This window comes from Falco rusticolus, chromosome 2, assembly GCF_015220075.1.
Source record: "Falco rusticolus isolate bFalRus1 chromosome 2, bFalRus1.pri, whole genome shotgun sequence".
Lineage (NCBI taxonomy): Eukaryota > Metazoa > Chordata > Aves > Falconiformes > Falconidae > Falco > Falco rusticolus.
In genome coordinates this window covers 57,171,875-57,196,579 of record NC_051188.1, presented here as the reverse complement: position 1 = coordinate 57,196,579, position 24,705 = coordinate 57,171,875, and the positions used below count along the sequence as shown (strand labels likewise).

The 24,705-nt window shown below is 41.4% G+C and overlaps 1 protein-coding gene across 4 annotated transcripts in view; it reads left to right on the top strand.

The window, feature by feature from the left end:
* Positions 1–16,277: 16,277 nt before the first annotated feature.
* DOCK9 (dedicator of cytokinesis 9) overlaps positions 16,278–24,705 on the top strand; it is a 129,026-nt gene continuing 120,598 nt past the window's right edge. For 3 of the 4 annotated variants that reach the window (XM_037376691.1, XM_037376688.1, XM_037376684.1), the window contains exon 1: positions 16,279–16,742. In XM_037376691.1, the coding sequence (XP_037232588.1) occupies positions 16,629–16,742 (114 nt within the window). In that variant the 5' untranslated portion in view covers positions 16,279–16,628. Of the gene's footprint in view, positions 16,743–24,705 lie in introns of all 4 variants that reach the window. The other variant, XM_037376673.1, reaches the window with a different exon arrangement.

Below are 24,705 nucleotides of genomic sequence, written 5' to 3'. Positions count from 1 at the left end.
AGCAGCGGTCTGATGAGAGGATTCCTGTGTGAATCCCTTCCAGGCTGTTTCCACCAGTGCATGGGATTTTAGGGCACAGGGAGAGGAGCAGGCCCTTTTCAGGTTCCTCTTAACACAGTCTGTAAATCCTTTCTCTTTTCAATGTATTTAATTCAAGGAAGAGTCCATTCAATTAATTTAATTAATTAAAGCCAAGTCACCTCGCATACATGCCAGACCACAGCACCGTGACTTCTCTTGCCTCTATGCCTCCGTGACATCCATTCACAAAAAGTCTTGAATTTCCTGTTGGGGTGGATAACTGCACATTTACAAGGCTGAGAAACACATAGTTTGACCTCTTTCATACTTTTCTGTTCTGAGTCATTGTTGAGCAAACAAACACTATTGTGAAGAAAAGAAACTACGAAAATGTCTGAGCGAGGCAGTGGAGCTGCATGTTGGTCCACTAGTGCTGAAAATGTGGAGGGGATGTTTTTGACTTTCACCTGGGAGAAGAAATCAGAGTGGTGCCAGTAAAAAGTCTGCCTAATGAAAGGTATTTTGCCTTTTGGCTACAAAATATATTTTGCCTGGGTGCTTGGAAGATAATGACTACAACAATACTATAACTGCAGCAAAATGGAAGGCAGCCAGGTCCCAGCTTTTTTTCTGGCAAGATGAAGCACTTAATACCTCTGATGCTGTTTCATGAAACCAGGCAGCTGAATCATGAAAGAGTATTACAGAACATGAAAATGTGAATTAAGTGAATTAAGTGAATTAAGCATGCAAGAAAAATGTTTTCGTCAGAAAATAGGTAACGAGGGTGAGATGCTGGAGAAGGTTGGCTGATTGAGGGCTGACTTTTGAGTAATTGATTTGGATGAGGCCAGGCTATTTGGATCAGGAACATAAGACTGGAAAGCTGGAAGACTTGGGTTAGACGTTAACAAAACAACTAGAATTTGTGAAACGGAGGAAGTTACCTAGCTCAGCTGGAACGTACAAGAGGAAGGAGCCTCACACAGATGCCAACACAGAGATTTCAGAACTCTCTAACAGAAAAGCCCAGAAGCAGAAAGACAAGCACGGATCAAATTTCAAATCCTTTAGAAAAAAAAATAAAATTAAGGAGCTATACACATTATAACAAACAACGTGAGCCCACACAATGTCTGGCATCAGGATGGTGGTGTAAGATCTGCACAGGATTACATCATTCTGCAAGAGCTTGCCAGCAGTAGCAGGTTGCTCACAGCAGGCTCAGAGGGATGACAGCAGCCCCGCCAGCTCAGAGGGATGCTTTGTGCAAGCATCGACTTTACAGCACACCAGGGGAATGAATGAGCCAGAGAAGCAAGGAAGGGAAGAAGGAAGCATTGTTCGGAGAACAAATGGGATATTTGCACTCAGGTGTGCAAGTCAGCATGATGCCAAAGGCCACTGGTACTCAGGAAAATCTACAGCAGTAAAAGGCTGGCAAGGGAAGAAAGTCTGTTCTTGCTCTGGCTAGCTGATCATCAGTGGTGCACTGCCTCAAGGAGAGTGATCTGGCAGAGACTGAGGCAGGACTGTGGGATGGTTGTAGGGAATCTGAAGCCCCTCTGTGCAGCAAGGACTGCAACCACTGAAAGGCTTTAGGCAAGAGAGAAACGGCGTGTCTTGTTTTTTGCTGTTTGCTCTATCTCTAGGTGAATTGGGAGCGGAGTTACCTGAAGGGAAATGTTCAGTGTCAACTTAGTAAGACTGGTCACAGCTTCCTGGAGAGATGTGTTTAACAATACCTGCTGCAGGTGGCTTTGCCAGCATCTGCAAAGCTGGGGGTGAGCAAGAGGACTGGCATCCAGGGGCTGACTCCCAAAATGGCAAATCTACAGGATTAGTTCTATCCAGGAGGGGAGTGCATAAAAACCTGCCATGAGAAAGGTGCCTTTGTCAAGGTTTGTGAGGCCACAGAAACAGTGGCAGGCCCAAGCCCTCAGTGTGAGACTAATCAGGCAGGGCTTGGATGGCTGCGGACTTCACAGGCCCTCTGTTATCGCTTTACAGAAGATGTGGCTTTTCTTGTGTTTTCACAGCAGCTGGCCACTCTTGGGGACTGACAGTAAGCAGCTTCTGCACTTGAATGGATAAACTGTACACAAGCCATATCTCCAATACTGCCTTCAGCTGACCTTGTGCATTCGCACTGCGTATCCGACCCGTGCGGGCGCTGCAGCCAGGTGCACTGTGGCCACACAGAACAGCTCTCCGCCCCATGGCACTCGGTCGACCAGACTTGATCTTTATGCACGCTGTGGAGACAATCTACATACACTACAAGGCAGAGTAGAGGCCTTCCCTACACTGACTTGAGCCTCCAAAAACTTTACAACACCCTTGAGTACAGCTCACACTGTGTTCACAAGTGCAATTAGTGAACTTGCACTTTCCAGTGAAATCCAAGGCTTGTGCCCGGGCAGTGCAGTATCGTGAGGGGCTGTGAAAACATAGCAGACACCACTCAGCCCACATCATGTCACCTTTCACTAGTTCTGGACTTCTCTTTTTGGGCCTAACACCCTTCCACATCTTGACCTGCTTTCCTAAACTTTGCCTCATCCCAGAAAAGTAAGACTTCAAATACTTGCTGCAAGGGGTTTTCAGCTAAGGCAGAAGAAAGATAATTCAAAGATATGCCAGTACTATTCCCAGAAGGAAAGAAGGGGAAACTTTTAAAGGTTATCCACAATAACCTGATGCCAAGCCGAGGCATTTTATGGCTGGGCTTCAGCTCATCCTCCCAGAGCACAGGCAGATCGCCGTGTCCATCCACGCTCTGCCACCGGCCTGTGTTTGCAGAGCAGGTAGGAGGACTTTTGACACCCACTTAACAGATGTTACTCTTTAGCAAAGCCTCTTGTCAGAAGTCAGTGCTGCTTTGGGAACACCTTGCAGTCATTATGTACGCTATGTTATTCAGTGACAAGCCATTAGATAACTGTGTGTTACCACCAGGAACAGAATATTTCTGTTACCATTTCTTCTTAATGGAGAAAAAAGTAGTGGCAACATTTTGAGAAGTGACACCTACAAGATGATAATGCCCGTTTCTTTCCTAGCGCCACAGATTCCTGCAACCAGGGGATCCTTTCCTGTAGGGGAAGCCAAATGATGATTCAGTCTGCTCTATATACTGATGTTGTTCAGGATGCGAGTGCAAGTCCCAGCTAACATCACTGATGAGTTCATATGCACCCCAAGAATGGAATTCATGTGGAGAGTTTTTCAAAGACCCACAGTTACTGCAAGAAAAACAAAATAACTTTTTTTTCCTGACCACATCTGGATGTGGATGTGGATGTGGTCATCCCTGGGTTCTGTCCTAGTCTTGCTCAAAACAAAACTGTTTGTCCCATGAAGCCTTTCTAAATTCATGCTAATCACAAGTATGATAGCAAACATTCTAAAACATAGTTTTTTGCATTTCTGTGACATGCCCTTGGACTCTGTTGGATCAACTGCTGACAGAGTCAAGGACCTGACACCAGGCTGGAGGTGGGCTGTCTTTTTTTTTTTTTTTCCTTTTTCTCTTTTTGCTATTTTAGTCATGTACTAGTATCTAAGCTGCAAACCAAAGCAGATGTGATTATCTCAGCTGTCACTAGGACGGAAGTGGCATTGTAAATAGATAGGATCCAGACCACATAGCACTTTACAGATCCAATTGCAACACGCCAATATACAAGTAGTGACAAATAGGAAACCACTGCAGCCTTTCAAGCATCAATGCAAAGCTTTCACAAGGACTATCACCACTGTCAGCTATTTCATTCATACTACCTCTGAGTACCATCTTACATAGAGAGTGTTGCAAAAGCTCCTTCTCAAAGCTGCATGTTCAACTTTAATGAGAAAAGGAAATGGTAGGCAGAAATAAGGTAATTGAACTGCCACGGTTATGGCAACCCTAAAAGCAGCCGAATCAATGAGAGGTGAAAAGTGTACTTTGGGTGATGCAGACTTTTGAAAAGAAGAATGTTATTGAGAAGGGCAAGGTTAGAAAATCATCATTAAAACTAGATTTAAAGGTATAAGCAAAGACTCAGTCAGCCTGAAAGACATTATCTTCACACAATTAAGCATATACTTAATTGGACTTCTAAACCAGCTTATACTTAAACGGTTTTCCAGTACAAGTAGTAGTTGTTCTTACCACAGCAGATCTCTGAAATTCTGTGTCAGCACCTATTGTAGGTAAATCAACCTGTCTATGGAAAACAGTTCTCTTTAGAAAATCATAGGGCTTTTGATATCTAGAACAATTGAATAAAACATACATTTAGCCTGCCTTTGTATATTCAGAGGGGACTGATGCCTACAGCACATCATCTGTAGCTAAGATAGTGCTTGAATGGCTCATTAATTTTCTATTTGCAGGCGTAGTATCATTAAGTAAAGTCTGATTCTGCTAGCACTTCTAATACCCTCACTTTACATTTTTTAGGATTCTTACGATATTTTCCAAAAAATATTTTCATTTCAAGGGGGCTTTTCAGGGACCAAGATACTTCTTGGAGTGAGAAGAGCTGGCAACACTTTTAGGGTAGATTTTATTAGTAAACAAATCACTGATTTTGCTAGACTTCTCTGAATAATGTGCGATGTTTTATTTAGTTATGCAGTAACTTACAGGATTTTATTTTTACTTGTTATGTCCAAAACTGTAAGTTTAAGTCCCGTAAAGTTTTTTATATATAACTATTAGAACCAAAACTAGTTATGAATAGAGATAAATCATTCCTTGACACTTCCATTGAAAGCTTATTGGCAACAAACTGTATTATATAAACTCCCAGGTTTCATTTTACCAGTCAAATAATTGAGGTACATGTAATATATTTCCAAGCCTAATGTTACTTAACTGTACAAAATCTGTTAACAATCCACAGAATTCTATTAATGCAGAATGCTACTGTGGGTAATTTTCCTTCCTTCCCTCCCTCCCCTCTTCTGTTTAAAAGTGTATGAAACACAGACACCTGATCTAAGGACACATTTTGCGACACATTTTGTTCATGTGTATTTCTGAGTCTAAACCAGAAAGTTTATTTCATTCTGCATCTCTGAATGAAAAGTATGGTCAAATACATTTTGAAGTGCCAAAGGAAATTACTACTCAGGACGAGTTCAGGTCACAATCTTGCGTTTGTCTTATAAGGGGCACAGGTTACGTGCACTGTGCTGACTTCATTGACACGACTGTATCGACTAGAGGAGCTATCCTGTGATTTCACAATTAATTTTGATTGTACGATGCAAACGTATCCCATTGGAATCTTTATCAATGCTCCACTTTTTTATTTTTGTCCTTCCTCAGGCTACAGCTTGAGAGAGAATCTCACACAGTACAGTTGTGGGGAGGATAGTTAAGTATCTAAAAGATGGATATTCATATCTATACCAGTTGCATTGTAAATCCTTTAGCACTGATGGTCAGAAAGAGATACCTTCAGAGGTGAATTCGTCTCACTCTAAGGTAAATGGCTGAAGTAGATCAAATGAACTGCCCTCTGGAGATACTTGTTGCTGCCCTTTATCTATATACCAGGCTTTAGGCAAGTATTTAGGTGGTGAGATGCACTCTAGCTTCAATGTCTGTGCTGTTTTGAAAACAGAACTGAGCCATTTAAACCATTTAGGCCTTCACCAAGTGGGGGTTGTACACAAAGCCTTTGGTGGGATCCCAAGGTTGCTGGAAACTTGTTGCTTCCTCAGGACTGCAGCGGTACCTCTCCAGGACTTGGTGTAAACCCAAACAACCTGACACCCCCTCTAGCATACACCTCCTGGCTCTTGCCACAGCCAAAATGGTCTCTGCCTGTGCTGCTGTCTCGGGGTATTCTGATGGGCACAATGGGGCCATTCTGCCAACTCTTTGCCACCTGAAAAACAGTCTTACGATAATAAAAATCACAGGCATAAGGGTCTTTGTTACCCGTTTGTGTGAAGACAGCTCACACAAGCTGTGGTAGAAGCCAGTATCAGACGTTCAGGTTTTGCAGTGTCCAGCCATTACAGTAGGTTTTCCTTAACATTTTTCACTGATGTACCATGTCTGGCAGAGCCCAGTGCCTCTTCTGTGGGGTGCTGCACACCTAATCAACTTGTCCACACTAAAGCTTACACTGCTGTTGGCACACCTGGAGCTGATACAAGGTACAGTTTAGGAGAAGCTCAGCCTACAGAAAGGCTGCCAGGAGCTGGAGATCTGGCTGGAAAGCCCATGCTATGATGGCAGCTGGTGGCCAAGGAGAACTGGTGGGAATGACGCTGTTACAGGGCAGCCCTGGTGCGGTGCTCACACCCATGCTTAGGGACCTGACCGTTAGGTTTCATTCACTGCTCCGGCTGCTGGAACAAAATGCTCTTTTGAGTGGAAAGGCACAGTCTCTGTTTTCTAGGGCACCTGCTTACTTGGCTCTTTAATCAGAGGGATTTGGTCTTTTCAGTCTAAACCAATATAGAATTGTGGACAAAGGAGCAGGTAGTTTTTTAAGGAGAAGGTGACACAGGGCGGTAGTTTTTCAGAGGCCTGGTCTCAAGCAAAATTGTATATATATATATATATACACACATTTATTTATTTATTTCACTGTTCGATGAATTTGCTTTTTTAAGCTCATAGTTACAGGTGCTACAACCGTTTAGCTTGGTTCACTGCAGCTTTATAATACCCAGCGTGATACACTTTGAAAAATGGACTAAATTCAGATTTCAAGTACCTTTTAACAGCAAGTAAAATGTTTGGCTTGCAAAACTGGCCTTTCAGTAGGCTGAATGTGTTTCCGTGCTAGTGGCTTCCAGGAAACTCTTAGGTTACAATTACAAGAAGTTAAAACTGCAGCAGCAGAATTGTTCACTGGAAGTCAGAATTTCCTTTACACCGTTCCTCATGCTTACTCCTAACGGGCTAGCTTCTTTTCTTTTTCTGCTACATTGTTTGTTTTGTTATTTTAGTGACTGACTTTATTTCTGATCCTCACCTCTAATTATTTGTTCTTTGGTCTGGTTCTTTTACCTTATACTGGATTATTACTTATAGCAGCATCTTCTAACAACTCTGCTAGGCTTAAATTTATTAGGGATATGTCCAATTCTTAAAACAAGTTAAAGCCTTTTTTTTTATTATTCCTTTCCAGGCTTCCTAATTACATAGCCAGTAATCCAAAGAAGAATGTAAGCAGGAAAGCCTGTGATAGGAACAATAAAAAAGTCTTTGCTCTAAGGAACAAAACCAAAGCAGACTTCACAAATGAAAGGAAGAAAAGGAAAGAAGGTAATGGGTGGATTCAGTTAGAAGAAAGACACTGAGATTTTTCGTCAAATAATAACTTAGACAGTGAGAAAATATGAGTGAAAATAACTAGAGCATAATAGAAAAGTTAAAGAAAGAAATAGAAACATGATTTTATAAGACTCGGCAAACATCTAGGGATGATACTCAAGACAGATGGTATCCCAAACAGATCTGTGCTCTGCAAACTCAGATGACCCCTTTTCTTTAAATTAAGATGCAAGGAGATGACCCTGAGAAAGTGAGAAAGTGGGAAAGGACAGGGCTGGAATGCTGGCTGAGTGAGCCACAGGGACAGAGGACAGTTTGTTTGATCCTATCTGTCTGTTACTTGAACACAGATCTGAAAGATGATAAGGTCTGAAGACCAGTTTTTCACTGCCCGACATATTATGGATTTCTTTGGAAAATAAATGCAAAGCTTGTTGAAAGCAGTAGCATTTGTCTTTAGTCAGACTTTACTCACTGTTACCATAGAATTGAGCGATCATGCTGGGTATGGAAATAAAATTTGCATCAGAAGAAATAACACACAAGGCTTTATGCTTGCTACTTATATGTAAAATATAAAGATAATATATATGTTTATATGGTTGTTTGTATAGGAAATGTAAGGCTTACAGACTATTTGTCATTGCTGCAGCCACTGGAACGTGCCAGTAAATCTGTGGCCCTGTGTCTCCTTACAGCTGCCTTTATATTTGGAGCACAAGCCACGTTAGCTTCTGAAGGACTTATCAGTTTAGAGGACAGCTGTGGAGTGTTCAGGAGAGAATCTAAGGATGACATGGCTCTGAAATAAATCTGTGTTTGGCTACTCCATCTTCTGACATGTGAGACTTTTCCACAGAGAAAAGACTTCCAGTGAATGAGACAGCCTTCCAGGGATCTCCTGCAATTACTTCCCCACTCTACACCACTGGCTTTGAAGGCTTCTTTCTGTGAATTTTTCTCGTCTAACAGAAAACAGAAGATAATACGTGGATGGATGAATGGATGGAATATGTATTATTAAAAAAAACGCTCAAAACATTCCAGAAGACACACTTTTTTCCATGAGAAAAAAACCACATTAGTCACATTGCTTAATAAACTTCTGGAAGGCTCTTAGATTTTATGGCTGCTACAGATAATACTACACAGAACAAGGCAGCTGTAGCTTGCAAATAGGCAATAACCCGCTCATTTTGTTGACAACTTATTTTGCTCATGTGCCATCAAAATTAAATATAAGGACTGTTTGGTAGTTTTTGGAAGACAGAGGAGTAAAATCTAAGTGATGTAAATCCTTTTGGGAGCAAGACCGGTTGTGAATATATGGGTTTTTTTCCCTTTGTGTTTGTTGTTGGGGATTTTTTTGGTTTTGGTGTGTTGTTTTTTTTTTTTTTAAAACAATAGAAATACATATGAAACAGTACATCAGGAAAACCTAGGAAATCAAGCCTAAAATGACCTTCTTCCTTTGTCCTTGCAAAAGAAGGCTGACAAATACTCATGAGCTTCCATTCATCGTGTTTCATAGGAAAATAGGAGACAGTAAGCCTCTAGAGCCGGTCTGTATTGATTCACACCCAGGGATCCTCCTCCAAGACTGTTGTGCTTAACAGCTAAGCAAATTCCAACTGCCCTTCTAAGAAATCTGAGTTTTATCCTAAGTCACATCAGTCACTGGTCACATTTGAAAAGTTTCAAATAAACATTTCAGTGATTATTTTCATTAGGAGATAATTGCTTTTAGGTAGTTTTGCACCAGGTTATAAATTCCAAAGCCTGTCGTATAGTGCAGGATTGATGATGAAGTATTTATCTTTATTTCTTGGAAAGATGTCTGACTTTTGCCCTTTCATTCTGTACGAGTCATGATAATTTCAGCGTTCTGTTTTAAAATTTGCTCATTTACACCACATCCACAAATTCACTCTTGCAGCTGTTCCTCATGTGATTATTTCTAGTAGTTTCATTGTGGTTACCCATGTGAATAAGGCTTATTGTTGTGGTATACCATCATAGGCTACAAATATGCAAAAAATTATAAAGGGACAGGAAACTTTCAAACCCTTTAAATAATTTCTTTGTTTTTGGTTATGCATTCTTTTTTAGGTTTGCTTTGGTTGTTTGGGTTTTTTTGTTTGTTTTGCTTCAAGATTGCCCTGCAGCTATTTAAAAAAAGCTTTAAAAATTTCAAAAGCCGCTTCCACTGATTTACTTTAAGTCAGTCAGTTACAGGATAGCAAGCAGTTCCAAAATCTGCCAGACCTTAAGCCAGCAGAAATTAGCAGTTATGCAGTTATTTTTATTAGCTGTGCATTGTATAAAAAATTAAACACCTATACAATAAAATATCGCATAGACTATTTTATTTTGTAACCGTATATGACATTTATTTGTGACAGTATAACTGCTATGATTATTAAAAATGACATCCAGATGAACTGGCAAGGAAGAAAGCAGAGGAACTAAAGTCTAGTATTTTGGAGTATATATTTATACTGGAGAAAAAAGCTCCTGAACACACTACTGTAATGGATACCGGACAAGCATGCACTAAATAAAAATAAAAATTAAAAAATAAATAATAAAATAAAATAAATAAAATAAAATAAAATAAAATAAAATAAAATCTGTTTTTCTTTTCTTGTGAACAGCATATGGTGAAAACTGCTCCCTGGTGCCAGCAAGGATTTCTGCTGCATCAGTTACCCTGCTGTGAGGGTAAGAACTATGAGTTTTTGGGCTCACATACAGTGTAAACAAACACCGCCTGAAGGCTTTGCTGAATACAGCTCACATCCTTTTACTTATTCCTCACCTCGTGTCTTGAAACTGTAGCTAAACTGACCTCGAAACAAGGCACACTTATTCAAATTCTTTGTGTCTGAAGAAGTTACCTACTCAGAATGAAAGAAATACAAGCTATGCCAAATTAAGGGAATGAGCAGGCAAGTCAATAATGGAGGATTTGTAGTCATAAAGTCTAGTTCAAATTTGTAGTCATAAAGTCTCTGCAGGAGACCTTGTCAGTACTTTTCTGTGTTAGGGGGTTATCAGCCATCTTCATACAGCTCTTAGTTTGAAGTGGGCAAGGAGTCACAAATACCGATACTGTGAGAAATAAGATTATTGGTTTGTGTAGTAAAGGGTGTCATCTTATCATAATATTGTACCTGAACACTGAAGAATGGAAGTACCAGAATCATTCTGCAGTTTCAATGGAAACATCTTTGACAACATCAAGAAAGAGTGATTACAGATAAGAAATCCAGGAATCGGCATATGGTCTGGCTTAGCTGGAGATCTCCATCACTACTGAGCAGAAAAATCCTCTTCTAAAGGCTGCAACAACTCTTATGCTGATAATAAAAGAAAGATGTGTCCCATGTTGTGCATTTAAGCAGCTGCTAGTGATCATGACATGACATGAGGCATCTCTTAGAAGCACAGAGCAAACCTAAACAGCAGTTCAGTGAAAGCTGTGAAATAAACATTTTAAATTGTAGAAGTTAAACTCTAAATAATTAAAAAAATCTGAGTTAATTGATACAAAATCTTATGCATCCATTTTTACTTTTGTTAAATGTAGCCTTCATTACCTTGGTTTAACACAAACTATCTAAAATGAGTTTAGACAAACCTAAATAATCTAAACCAAAATCAGAGTAGCCTCTCAGTTCTGCATCAGTTTCCTATTGGGTTTTAAATCACACATTTGTTGTACTCCACTGAAAACAGAAGAAAATTATGTGGAATTCTGTTCAATATTACCTGACTATCCAAAAGATATTACTAATATTCATGGGTAAGTTCTTGCAACTAACACTGAAGAAGAACTATTACCCCTGAAGCCTGAATTAAACTGATTAATTGACTGATAAGCTAAAAGAAGTGTCATAATTGTCTTATGAATCAGCGGAAAAGGCAGGAAGCGATCTATTTTGTACCCTCCTGAACTTGCATAGGAGTTTGTTTACATAAAACTATAGTTACCCTTGTTGGTGTTCAGCCAGGGCATGAGAGGTAATACTACCTCTGCTTTTAAGAAAAGAGAAGCTTTATGTCATGCATCAGGGCAGAGTAAGATTTAGTTGCTTATATTAATCCTGCAATACCTCTGCTGAACATGGGAAATATAACTAGAAAAATGAGCTTTTAAAATCATAGCTGAATGGATAGGAAGATCACAGAGCATTTACTTGGTCCTTCCTCAAGTTTCTATTGGCATAATTACAATAATAAAACCTAAAACACAGTTACACTGAAACTGATGACATAGTTCTGCAGAGCAGGTAACACATGTAATTTTATGAACAGTAACATGCTGCAACTTACTGAGAAACTTCCACTAAATCCTCCTGCCCTTCACCACATGATATACCCAGATTTCTGGGAAAGGAATATGACAGAACATGTTTTTGCATTTCCATTTATGAGCAACAGACACACATATGCACAGACGTGCTCTTTCTTACTAATGTAATCAAAGGAAACAAAAATTGAAGAAATTTATGGTGTACCTGCTTAGTGGAAGCACACATTTCCTCTACCTTACACTAAATAGCTGATTTCAGGTATTTGAATTTAAGAAGAATAAAAGTTTCTGTAGACCTGGGGATGCTGTCTGATAAAAAATTATGTTATCTTAAGAATGCATATTATGGATTTCATGAAGTGTATCGGTGTTGTATAATAAAGTAATCTGTAAATGTTTGTACATTTGTGTACATAAACTTTGGTGCACTGTTACATTCCACCAGGGGCTCAGGGGGAGGGGGAAGAAGAACTGAAAGGTGCTTTTCAGAAATATCTGTGTGCACTGCTTGCATAGTATTTGTAAGGGTAGATTTGCTGCATCTAGGAAAACGTCAGTCTTAGCCAGATGCCAAAAACCCACTCCATTATTCCTTTCAGGCCTTGGGAGAATTTTAAAAAGGAGCTCAAATGAACCGATTCCAGCACACCATTTGAATGGGTTAGTATGTTTGAAGATGCTAAGAAAGGCATGCATCAGCAGTATTATTTTACTTTGATTTTTACAAGTATACAGAACTAGTAGCTCATTTAAAATTGAAATACTGATAAAATGCTATCAAAATGTAGCATTTTATGCTTCTGCCTTTTAGAGCATCTTCTCCGGGTTTTAAGAGCCAGTTCTAAGTTGTCTATTATCTGTAAAACCTCCAGACTGTCTGCATATCAAACATTTAGTTAAGTACTCCCTTCCTTCCTATTCTTTTACCACTTACTCTGATCACATCATTTGTTATGATCTGATGGCCATTAGCTTGTCAGCTCTTTTCTTTTCTTAACTGAATGGATTTGCAGGCCAGAAAGGTTATTATGATCATCTAGCTTGACCTCCACAGCAATATAAGCCAAGAAATTTTAGAACGTGAACTTTGCTTTCAGGCCGCAATTTGAGGGATGACTTAGAGCCCAGGATTTAGAAAAAGATACTGAATCTTCATTCAGAAGCTGGGAGATACCTGGGGATATTATACCAAACACCACCTCTTGTGGCTGAAAGAAAAGGATCTTGTGCTTATTCTGAATCAGTATAATTTCACCTGCCAGTTACTGGTTCTCACCGTTGTCTTACTTGACAGATTAAAGACACTTCTAATATTTGGAATTTTCTTCTCTTACAAATGCTAGCATGTTATGATGAAGCTTTTGTATAAGCTAAACAGATGCTTCTTCAGTCTCCCGCTGCAAGGCAGATTTTCCTGGCTTTTCCACTTTGTCAGTTATTTGCATTAAAATGCAATACCCCTATTTCAGTAATAGTTTGGTGAATGCCATATATAACAACGTTATTACTACTTCTTAATATCCCTCTGCTTTTACATGCAAGATTTGTACCATAAGCATGACTCTTTTTGAGTTGTTCATAATCACACTATAACACCTCTGTAATTTGACTTAAAAGTATTCATTGCACATAGATGCCTTTCCACTCATCTGCATTCAAATGAACAGTTCAGTAAGTCCCATTCTACCCACTGCAAAAAACAGCAGTGTCTGCTTCAAAAGTAACATCTCCCTATAAATATTTACAGCTGCATCTGTGTTATTAGTGATTATTTTGTTTTCTTTACGTAAGTTGATAGAGATTATGAATAGGATCGGGATAAAACCAAATCCTTTTTGTACTTTGCTAAACAAGTCTCCATATAATGATGATTTTCAAGATATAATCAATCTTTCAGAACTGCTGGGTAATTCTTTCTGTTCAGATAAATATATGCTGCAAGTTTTGTATAAGAATATTTTTAAATAGAATATGGCATAATGTCTTCACAGAAGCTCAAATCTATTATACAGTTACCTTTCCTAGGTAAAATACTAATCTCATTAAACAGACCTAAATTCCAGCAAATCCTGCTGATATTAGAAATTCAGTAATTATTTAATTTCTACATGTGATTCTTATTCTTTCGTGATTTTGTCAAAGTTTCTCATCATGTTATTTTAGCCCAAATAACCTTTTGCTTTATATTTGTAATGGGCACCAAATCAGTTCTCTTTCATTTCTGGAACACAGACAGATTTATTATTACCGTGAATAAGTCAGAATCCCATAAAATCCTGGGACGTTCCTTGGTTGGTCCTGAAAGTTTGAATGTTTTCACCTTTACTTGTTGCTATTTAGCATCTTTACTAAGTAATAACTGAATAAAACATCTGCAGTTATATCCATAAATTATTATTTCTTTTCCAAGGTTTCTATTAAATAAAGAAATGCTTTCGTACATCGGCACTGTTACTGAAAACTGTGTATTTCAAAGTAGGAGGGAAACGAGGCCACTGTCAAGATTTTCTCTTTGTTGATCCCGACATTTTAAAAAATGTATTCCCCTTGTCATTTAGACAATAAGCCAAAACTTTTCATTCGTATATTTAGCTACAATTATTCATTCTCATTGCTTCACAACTGCTAATTTACCATTTCTGCTTATCAACTTCCATATTTTTCCTTTTGTTTCATGCACGTAACAATTGATTTCATTTTCTGTCTTTAACTGAATGCATTCAGCTGAAAAGAAACTTTGATGACTGTGGTAATGTCACCTTTTGGGTCTTCCTAAATAAACTACCATTTACCTATTTGATGTATTATTCCTGCATGTCTCTAGCTATACAGGTATCAATCAGAGTTTTCTTCAGACTTGGAAGACTGTCCCTTTTCCAACAAAGCTGCATAATACATATGGGAAATATTTGTATATAGCAAATATAGTTAAATTAAGCCTTTTTAAGTTCAATAAACCATAAAATCAGTACATAAGATTATTTGGTCAGAATTGTCAGAATTCAAAGCACCTGAGTGCTCTGAAAATAGCATGGGTTTATTTTAGAAAATGATCATCTATTATTTATATAAAATCTAGGGCATGTTTACTTGTGAAGGTTTGAGATCTAGACGTATCCTACAGATTGAGATTGAAAAATATAATCCTAAAATAGCTCATTCTAGTTACCCTAGCTAAATGTTTACATAGCCGCTCATCCAGTTCTGTATTCAGATAATCTGTGTCACCACTACCCAATTTTCTGATTTATCAGACTAAACAGTGACTCATAAACACAGCAGGTCTTGGATTTGTGAAATCAGGACCGCGGGTTATCTTCAGTGAACGTGGCAAGTCTCCCTCTCTGCACATTCTGTCTTTCTTAAAGAAGGCATAAACTAATATGAACACTCAAGTTGTGAACAGACATCCTACTAAAAAAACATAGCTCATGTATTTGAAAAAATGAGCCTCTGATACAGGTCTCGAAAGTATCTGCAAAAAGATCCTTTACTGAAAAAAACTCCCTCGGTGTAAGCTACACATTTGTGTATTTGGACTTCTCATCTTGTCTTTCTGGAATAATTGCCTCAATTATCTGGAGTCTCATTAGTTACTGGTGCACCTGTGAAGCATCCAAAGAAGCAGGCCCTTCCTCCAGCAGGCATTTCTTGTGTACGTAGCCTGAGGCACAATCACTTTGTGATCAAGCCTCTGCTCTGCCTTGCGCACAGCATTCCGTTGCTCCCTCCATCAGTGGTAAACTGTATGTATCAGTGTCGAAAAGCAGTTTTAATTTATACAAAAAGACACCTGAGAAGGCAAAGGTGTGCAAGCCCTAATGCTGTCAAACGCTCCAAGCATTTAAACGCAGCCATAAAGTGTTTAATGCCTGCATACCTTCCCAATTTAACAGTACTGCTAACCAGTCTCTCAGGATTTCACTGTAATTGAAAAAGCTCAAGCCTTGCACACATTCATGCAACTTTACTACAAATAGAAACAATTTGTGAGAAGAAAAACCGTACAAAGGAAAACCTCAAAACCAAAGTTTCACTGGAATGCAGGAGCAGCGCTGCTGACAAGATGCTTCTACAGTGGCGAAATGGCTCGCTCCGAACTGCGCCTGTTGTAGCTTCAACAACCATTTCCCAACTTTTTTACTTTCTCGCTATATCACGTGCTCATACAGGCCCGGGGACGTACGTGTGCAGATGTACAGGCGCAGGTATAAGCACAAGCAGAAGCCGCTGGCGCAGTGCACGGCGAGGGGGCAGCGCAGGGCACACGGCGGCGGGGCAGGGTCGCCCCTTAGCCCGCGCCGCTCGCGGCCGTGTATCCCCGGGACGGGGAGGCGGCGATCACTGCTCCGGGCCGCGCTTTACCGGCGACTGGCATCGCTCGGGGCCGAACGGAGCCGCGCTCACCGCCGCGCCCCGGGGGACCCGAGAGGAGCACGGCGCTCCGCTGCCACCGCAGGGCCTGCTGCTGCCGCTGCCACCGCCACCCCCGGGACGCTGCCGCGGCCGCCGCCGCCGCTGCCACCGCCTGCCCCAGCCCGCCCCGGCGGGGGCGGGGCCTGCCCGGCAAGGGCGGGAACTTCCGGCTCCAGCCGACCCCACCCCTCACCTTGGCCGGTGCGCGCTAAGCCAATGAGGGTGGGGAGTCGCGGCCGGGCAGGTAACCGGGCGCCCAATCGGAAAGGCGCCGCGGGAACAGGTAGGGGCGGGGCCTCGGCGTGCCGCGCGCGCGGCCCCGCCCCTGCGCACCGCTCGCGGCCGCGCCAATCGGCCTCCGCGGCGGCGCCCCGCTCCCCCCGCCCGGCGGCGCGCGGCTGTGCGTGGAGGTTGGGGGCGCGGCGCGCGCCGGCTCCGCGGGGAGGGGCTACCTGCCCGGAGCGGCACCGGCTGCGGCGCCCGCCGGCGGGGCTCGCCCCCTGCCCGCCCCCCGCCGCCTGAGGGGCCGCCCGGCGGCCGGGCCGTGAGGGCAGCGGGCGGCTCGGGCCGAGAGGCGCGGAGGCAGCCATGGCACTGGTGGCCCCGGAGACTCGGAAGTTCACGCGGGCGCTGAGCAAGCCCGGCACGGCGGCCGAGCTGCGGCAGAGCGTCTCCGAGGTGGTGCGCGGCTCCGTCCTGCTGGTGAGCACGGGGGCGGCCTGCCGGGGGCCCCGGCGGGGCTGCGGCCGCGGGGAGCCTCCGCCGGGGCCTCTCGGGGCTGCGGGGGGGGGCGCGGGCGCACGGCAGGCGGCGGCCCTGCGGGAGGAGACGGGCCCTTTGATCCCTCCCGGGCTGTCACGGCGGCGGGGGGAGAAGCGGCGTGGCCCCGTGCCTGGCTGGCGGCTCCTCGCCCGCCCGTGAGGCAGCGGCGGTGCGGGCGGGGTGAGGTGCGGGTGCAGCCGCAGCCGCGGGCGGGGCGGGGACGCTCCCAGCGGCAGCGGCGCGGCGGGCGCCATGGGATGCGGCGCCCGGCGGGCACGGTGGGGTGCTCCCGCCCGCACTCCCCGCCGCAAACTTCTGCTCGCCGTGAGGCGGCGCGGGACGGCCCGCGGCGGTGCGGGAGGCGGCGGCCCCCGCCGGAGGCCGGGCGGAGGGGCCTGCGCGCCGCCCTCCAGGATCCTCCACCTGTGGAGCGGGTGCAGCTGGCGCTCGGCCCTGCTGGGCTGGAGCGCTTTCGTGCCTGTGTGGAAAGAGTGGTGCGAAAGTGGTTTTTCCTCTTACGACTGCCTGCTCGCTTTACAGCCAAACCGCCGTTCGCGTTGTGTCGTGCAGAGCGAGGGATGAGTGCTGGCCGGTGTGGCAGGAATGTTTTAATAGTTGTCCCTGCTGTCCGCATTGTGCTAGCGCGTGGTTGCTGTTCTTGCCAGTTCATGATCGGGTGCCTTGATTTAATTTAAACTGCTGAAAGTAAATTTGCGTGGAGGTGTTAGATGGTGAACTGGGGACGGAGGGAGGGAGGAAGGGATGGGTTTTTTGGCCTGGCTGTACCCAGGTGACGACATCTTAAACAGCCTCGGCAAGATTTTTCAGAGCTTGTCACCTGGGGCTCTTATTCATGCTATGCATTTGTCTTCCATGTGGTTTTGTTATCTCCAAGGGGAACGTTTCAATAAGCACTTAACTCTGTGCAGGTTCAGTTTTTGGTGCTGGGGTTCGTGAAAGCTAATCTGTCATTTGTTTTTCACTCATGCCTCACACTTCAGTAAGCGTGGTCTCGTCTAGCTTCTTTAAACTGCTTGTCAGAACAGCGTTGTCACTGCGATGTGTTGAGAGTAACAAATGCTGTAGCTGTAATTCAGAAATTAATACCTTTAATAAATCAATGCCTCTAAAATTAATTTACTCTTTATTTAACTGTAGATCATGGGGTACATAAGACCTAATATGCATAGGTCAGGGTCCACCTTAATGCTAACAGCTTTCCACAAGACGCTATATACATGTAATAAGCATCCAATACATGTTAATGCTTCTCCAGGGATGAACTCTTTCCTGAGAAGAGTGGAAGAAGGAGATAGATTTCTAAAGATATTTTTCATACTGAGTGAACATGAAATGGATTTAGTTTTTTTCATGACATAAAGAAATGTTTCTTTTGCAGTAATTGGCAAGCCTGCCTGCCCACAAACACCCCCCTCCCCCCGCCCCCCCCTTGCCCTGAAGTTGTTTAGTTCGCTTATGGCTAGTGTCAATGAGATGAGTTGGAAAATAATTATGAAATTCCTTAATTCATTCAGGTTGACCAAATACATAATAGGATGGCATTCACAAACATTTCAAGTATTTTTGCCACAACAGCATATTCTGCAGAATTTTAAGGAGGTGAAAGAAGTGATGGTGTGAAGTGGTGTACTGGCTCAGTCTTATTCTGGATAAGGTCTTCCATCACTGTTTTAGAAAGCAAAACTAGTGGTTTACTATTTGTGGCAATTTAGCATTCATGTCAGGTTGATCATTCTCTGTTAGCTTCAGGCATGGAGCAAAATCCCCATCTGTCTCCCATACAGTCTTGGGCTGAAGTTCACCTTCTTGTTTTAGCCATAGTTTGCCTCTGCTGTGAAGTCTTTCCTACTGTCATAAATGCTGTGCATTTTATCACTCATCTCCTATGTTCCTGCTCACAAACTGTTTAAATCATGAAACAGGAGGCTAGTGATTGCAGGTTTACCTTTGCCTTCTTACCTTTTCTTCCTCCTTTGAATGTACTGTAACTCTTTTGTTGAGCATTGTGATGTTTGGAATGAAATTGTGGTGTGGGTGGTTTTTTTTTTTTCTTTTCTTCCTTAAAAGGAGTTTAGGTGGGATAGTATTTTTCTTTACTTTAAAAGCCAAAAAAAATATTTACTTCTGTAAGTTTGACTGATTGACCTGTTTCTTAGCTGTTGGTGTTTCTGGCTTTTATTATCTGAAAAATCTCTTAGGCTGACCTGGTGAACATAGATTCTTACCATTATTATAGTAGTTGTGCAATACTCCATGCAGATGTGTGGCTTTAAAGAAAAGAAGACCTGTTTTCTTTCCTAAGCTACCTCTCAAAGCTCTTTGATAGAGCACTTCCTCAGGATTTTTGAACTGGGTCATCAGCAAGATGTCTTGGGTAAAACATTTTTCAGCATTGGTAACTAATGTGATCTTACTGTGGTCACTTGCTTGTGAGCAAATGCTGAAATTTTCCAATACTGAAGAAGTACTGGTGCTGTTTTCCATTATCTAGGCTTGCAGTGTAGAATCTGGAGGTAGGAAAGAATGAATTCAAACTAGCAGTTCTTGGTGGGGGATCTGTCTGGATACGTACAACCAAAAATCACTTCTGACGGCACAGCTCCGCAGCAGAATGTAGTGAGCAAATCATCCAGTTGTTTCTTGCAGTAGCAGGTAAAAGTGAACTGCTAATACCTCTGCGGTTGTGTAGATTCTTTAACTTGCTATTGTGGCTACTGTTTAACAGTTCCATCCATTTTTACCATAGACAATGTGTTGCTAGACTTTTTTTTTTTTAAAAAAAGCAGCATTTCCCAATTTCATTTAGGTTTATTAGGTCACATTCCTAAAATACACTTTTCTTTTCTGCTTTATAAATGTTCATACTGATGGAAGAGGACTGAAAACAGCATGTCAATAGAATAACATGGTATACCTTCAACTTTCAGATTGCTGTTCATTGGAACTAAAACTCGGAGATTTTCAGCCAACTGACAGACTAGCTTAGCTGAGTAGTAAACAAACATTAAGCAGATGTGGTTGGCCAAGCTAGTTTTCATCACAGAATGAAGCAAGCTACCTTGTCAGCATTTGACATCTCATATGTTCTTCTTGTTAGATTTAGTTTGCTGAACCAATACATACAGTTTGGTTGGCTGAACTGAAAACTTCGTATTTGGCAATCAGCTTTTCAATGGGGTATAAGGCACATAGTATTGATTATTTGGGTTTAATTCTTGTTGTATTTTGCTTGACAGTAGCATCCTTGCTGAATATCATTTGACTTCAGATATGAGTTAATGTGGTGCCTCGGGCTGTCCAAATACATTTATGTCTGGGGAGGAAGACTTATGGGGATAAGTCTGTCTCTTAAGCCAGCAATCTTACCAAGAGCGGTTTTCAATGCAGTTTTATTATTGTGCATAATTGGAAGTGGTCTCTTTAAGTGGTGATGAGTTACACTAAGCATGTTGCATACAGATCAGTAGGACTTCAGGAAGTGTTTGTGTTGTCTTGCTCAATGATATGTTAATGATAAATTGTCTCAGTGACAAAACAATGCTTTCTGCCATTTATTAAATTAAGCTGATGCTTAAAGACAGTAAGCTAATAATTAAGAGAATGTTTGGCATACCAGATTTGATCTGCTTTTGCCTACCTGTTAATAAAATACCCATATCAAATATGCAGATAATGAAAATGTTTGAATATACCAACTAACACAGCAAAAGTTGTCTCCCCTATGCTGAAATTAATGTTGTACAGAAGAAACTTGAGATATGGGAAAACGGGATGAAATCTGAGTGATCCCCAGATTGTTCTGTGCAATTCTCCTTTTTGATTTGGACATATAAAATAGGTTTAAGTATTTGAAGGCTGAAATAATCGTATCTTCATACAGTCTTGGGCTTTATATGTTAACTTCAGGTACCTGGTAGAGATCTTGAGTTCTAAAGCTCTTGCAGAATTTCATTATTTCAGATGTGGAGCGAAATCGGTATATCATAAAGGCAGTGCTTGGATCTCCTAAGAAGTCTTTGATCTTGAAATCACTAGTGTTCTTTCTTTTTTTAAAGAAGACTTAGTCTTGATTTTGGGGCATAATGTCAACTTTGTCTTTCCAGTCCTGATCTCTGCTTTCTGTGAATCTCAACTGCATAAAAAAAGATAGCTCGGTGCACTTTGCTATATTATTACAATGTTTTTAACATAGGGTTTTCCCAAGAATACAGTTACTGGGAGGATTATGTAGTATTCATTTTGGTTTGGTATTTTCCTTTCTGATTTGTCTATCCTTTCATGTGCCCTGTGCACAGAGGGCTTGTATGCTTTTCTGCAAAGCGGCTTTTCTGTGTACAATGAATGGAGTATTTGGAACCTCATTAATTCTGAGATTTCAGTTGCAGTGTTTGTGTAGAAAGAGATAGTTGATGGCTTGCTTTAGGGAAGTAGGAATTCAGAAGTGGTACATAATGCTGAAGAGATGAGGGAGGACTGGGATCTTTTAGAGCTGATAGGTACAGAAGAGCTGGGAACATGGACAAAGCTTGAGCTTTCTGTATATGGAACGTGAAGTTGTATATGTAAGGAATTTGGAAGAAGCAAATTGTTATGAATGGATGAGTGAAAGCAGGTGGAAACTGACAGGATTTTAAAGGAAAAGGGCTCATTAAAGTCTCATTGCTGACAATGAGCATCATCCTAACACATCTCATCTTGGAAGAACTCTGTGTGAATGGTAATGCTTATGGAGTTGCTCTCTGAACTGTTGAACTTAATCTTTACCTGAGGGGAAAAAACCTGATACTCAGTCCTGAAGTTATTTTAGTTTAGGGCATGTACTGCTTACCTTTCCTAAAGGAGATAAAATTTGACACACAATATGATCTTTTTGATAAAGGTGCTAATTTTATTTTAGCAAAGGGCATGTAAAAATCTCTTTGGATACAAAATACTAGTAAGAAAACTATTTCTTCAACCCTGATACTGCTAAGAAGACTAAGTGGGTGTGATAGGCATTTCTGTGGTTGTGAAGGTTCAGAGGCTGGACTATAGTACTGAAGTTTCTGTTAGTAAATACCATTAAATGTATTTGAATTTTAAATGTAGGTAAGCTTCTTGTTCAGAAAGGGAATTTGAGGGGAAAAATATAGACAGATGAATTTCTGTGTTAACAGAAATATATTTAACCATTCAACAGCATTAGAGCATTCTTGTTAGCTGCACCTTATTTCTTTATAATTTTCCTGAACTTTTTCTGTCCTGCTAGATCAGGATACTTACGTTTGAAACAGAAGAGTAAGTGCTTTAAAAGTAGTTGTTCCTAATACAGCAAATGTCAGATGTAGGGTGATGCTGTACTGGGTTTTCAGTCTATGGTGGCAGCAACTCTCATGCAGCATGGAATACCACAGCATACCTTCTCTTTCCTGTCCTTCTCCTCATGCCCTTTAATACACAGTCAGGATCACGTATTTGTATATTCATGGAAGTAGAACTCATTACGCCTGAATTTAAACTTGGGAATTTCATGACACTATTTTTTTCCCGTATTGAAGGTCTTGCACGATAAACTTAAAACTGTATATCCCACTTGACGTCATTTGGTTATGCTGCATCGTGTTGCTAGGCAAATGTTTCAAAAGGGTTTGTAATTACGCATTTTGAAAACTAGACCTTTAATGTCAACTGTTTTTTCTGTTGCATAGGTGTAGATGTACGTGTTACTTTTAACCATATATGGTGCCTGAGATTAGATAGCCATCAGATATATATGCATGTATATGCAAGCTCAAAAATTTGTGAATTTGGCGGTTTATTTATGTATATAATACATATATAGTAATATAAGTATGACAAATATATGTATATATGATAAAAATATAAAACATATATGTGTATTTTTGAGGTAGCTTTAAGATTCTGCCAAATTCATGCATGCTTGCTTTAAAAATAGTAAAGAAAAATTACTGGTAAGTCATTGAAGCCAATGAGGGGAGTTCAGGACCTTGTTTTTGTTCTCCTGAGAAATGTTATTGTCTATCTTGCTTTTATTAAATAATTTCTGTAACTGTTAGAGGTGATTTGTTACCAGTGGCTCTTTATGGAGATAAAGAAAAGGTGTAACGTCTTTGGTGCTGGTGTCCAGGAAGCTCTTAGACCTGAAATTCCTGATGGCGATTGAAGAACTTACTAATACATTCACCTGAAAAAATATTATATACTAAAAATTTACATAAAACTTCCTTCTTTAGCTAGTGCTTATTTTTAATTTTGAGGTTGAATGATGTCAAGTACTTCACTTGATTTAGATACTGAAGGCAAAATTCCTTCATCTGGAAGAGGGTAAAGGCAAATTCATTTTCCCTCACCCCCCATACATTGTCTGTGTCCATGAAAAGCATTAATAATGCAAGGCAGAGAAGGCATAAAGTTGCACAAGTAGTCCATGTGTTACACAATGGCTTTCTCATTGAAATATTTTTGAAATAATTTATGTCTAAAGATGAGAAGGTACTCCAATAATTCTGACAGTGTAACTTATTTTAGACCTTAATTTAGAAGATAGATAGGTTTATGAAAGGAGGCTTACATTCTGCCTTATTCCACAGGCATATCTTAAATTTAATAATCTATGAATTAGTAGGAGGTATCACATCATGAGAAAGCTATGGGATTTTTTTAAAAAAATATTCTTCTGTAAGGGTCCTTAAATGTTTTTTTTTGCATGAGAATGAAAGTGAGCATATATTATCTCAAAATGGAGACTTTCTGTAATATTAAAACCCCAATAAATTAACAGGCCTTAAAACCCAACCTGGTTAATGTTATGGACAAGATTTCTTGTCCCAAATAAGGGCCAGAATTTCACTGGTACAATGGACTCTGCCTTGGGAAAATGCTTACTAGGTTGTCTAAAGTCTTAGAAACTTCAGCAGAATCTCTGAAGGGATTTTTATGAAGAAAAACTGTTATGGAGCAGAAGTTTGGCAAGAGGAATCCAACCTCTGTAGGTGAGGTTGTCTTCTGTGAAACTCTTATTGTGACCAGTTGAGAAAAATAGCAGTTTTGCTGCAGAAACATTAAGAAAATAAAAATCTTAATCTGACTGCAGGGGTGGGAGGTAGGACTCTTTTTGGTGTAAAGACAAATTACTGTGTCTGCTGGAACAGTTTGTCAACTCCTCATATGTGCCAAATGAATCAGATATGAGAGGAGGAATGGGGAATCCAGATACTGTCTTCTGCATTCTCCTGCTGTGTCCAGAGGTTGCTGCATGGTTTGGAGACTCAGGCAGTTCAAGTGAGGAAAAATGAGAAGGGAAAGAAGAAATCAGGAGCCTTTGTTGAAAACTCTGTCTGGATCTAGCATGTCAAACTGGTGAAACTAACTACTCCATTCTGGGAGTAGTGCTCTGTTTAAGGTAGTGGTGTTGCCTTGGGGCTGCTGGTGAGTATCCGGAATAATAATAAAAAAGCATCAGGAAAGATCTTTCCAAGGGATGTGGTGCCAAGGGGTGCTGTGGTTCTCTCACACAATCACAGGATTTGTTGGTGTTGGAAGGGACTTCTGGAGGTCATTTGGTCCAACCCTGTGCTCAAGCTGGGCTGCCTAGAGCTGTTTGCCCAGGGCTGTGTCCAGGTGGCTTTTGAGTATTGCCAAGGATGGAGACTCTGCCACCGCCTTGGGCAACCTGGTCACCCTCACAGTGACAAATTATTTCCTGATGTTCAGAGGGAACCTCCCGTGTTTCAGTTTGGGCCCATTGCCACTGGTCCTGTCACTGGGCACCACTGAGCAGAGCCTGGCTCTGTCCTCTTTGCACCCTCCCTGCAGGTATTTATGTACGTTGATGAGAACCCCCTGAGCCCTCTCTTCTCCAGGCTGAACAGTCCCAGCTCCC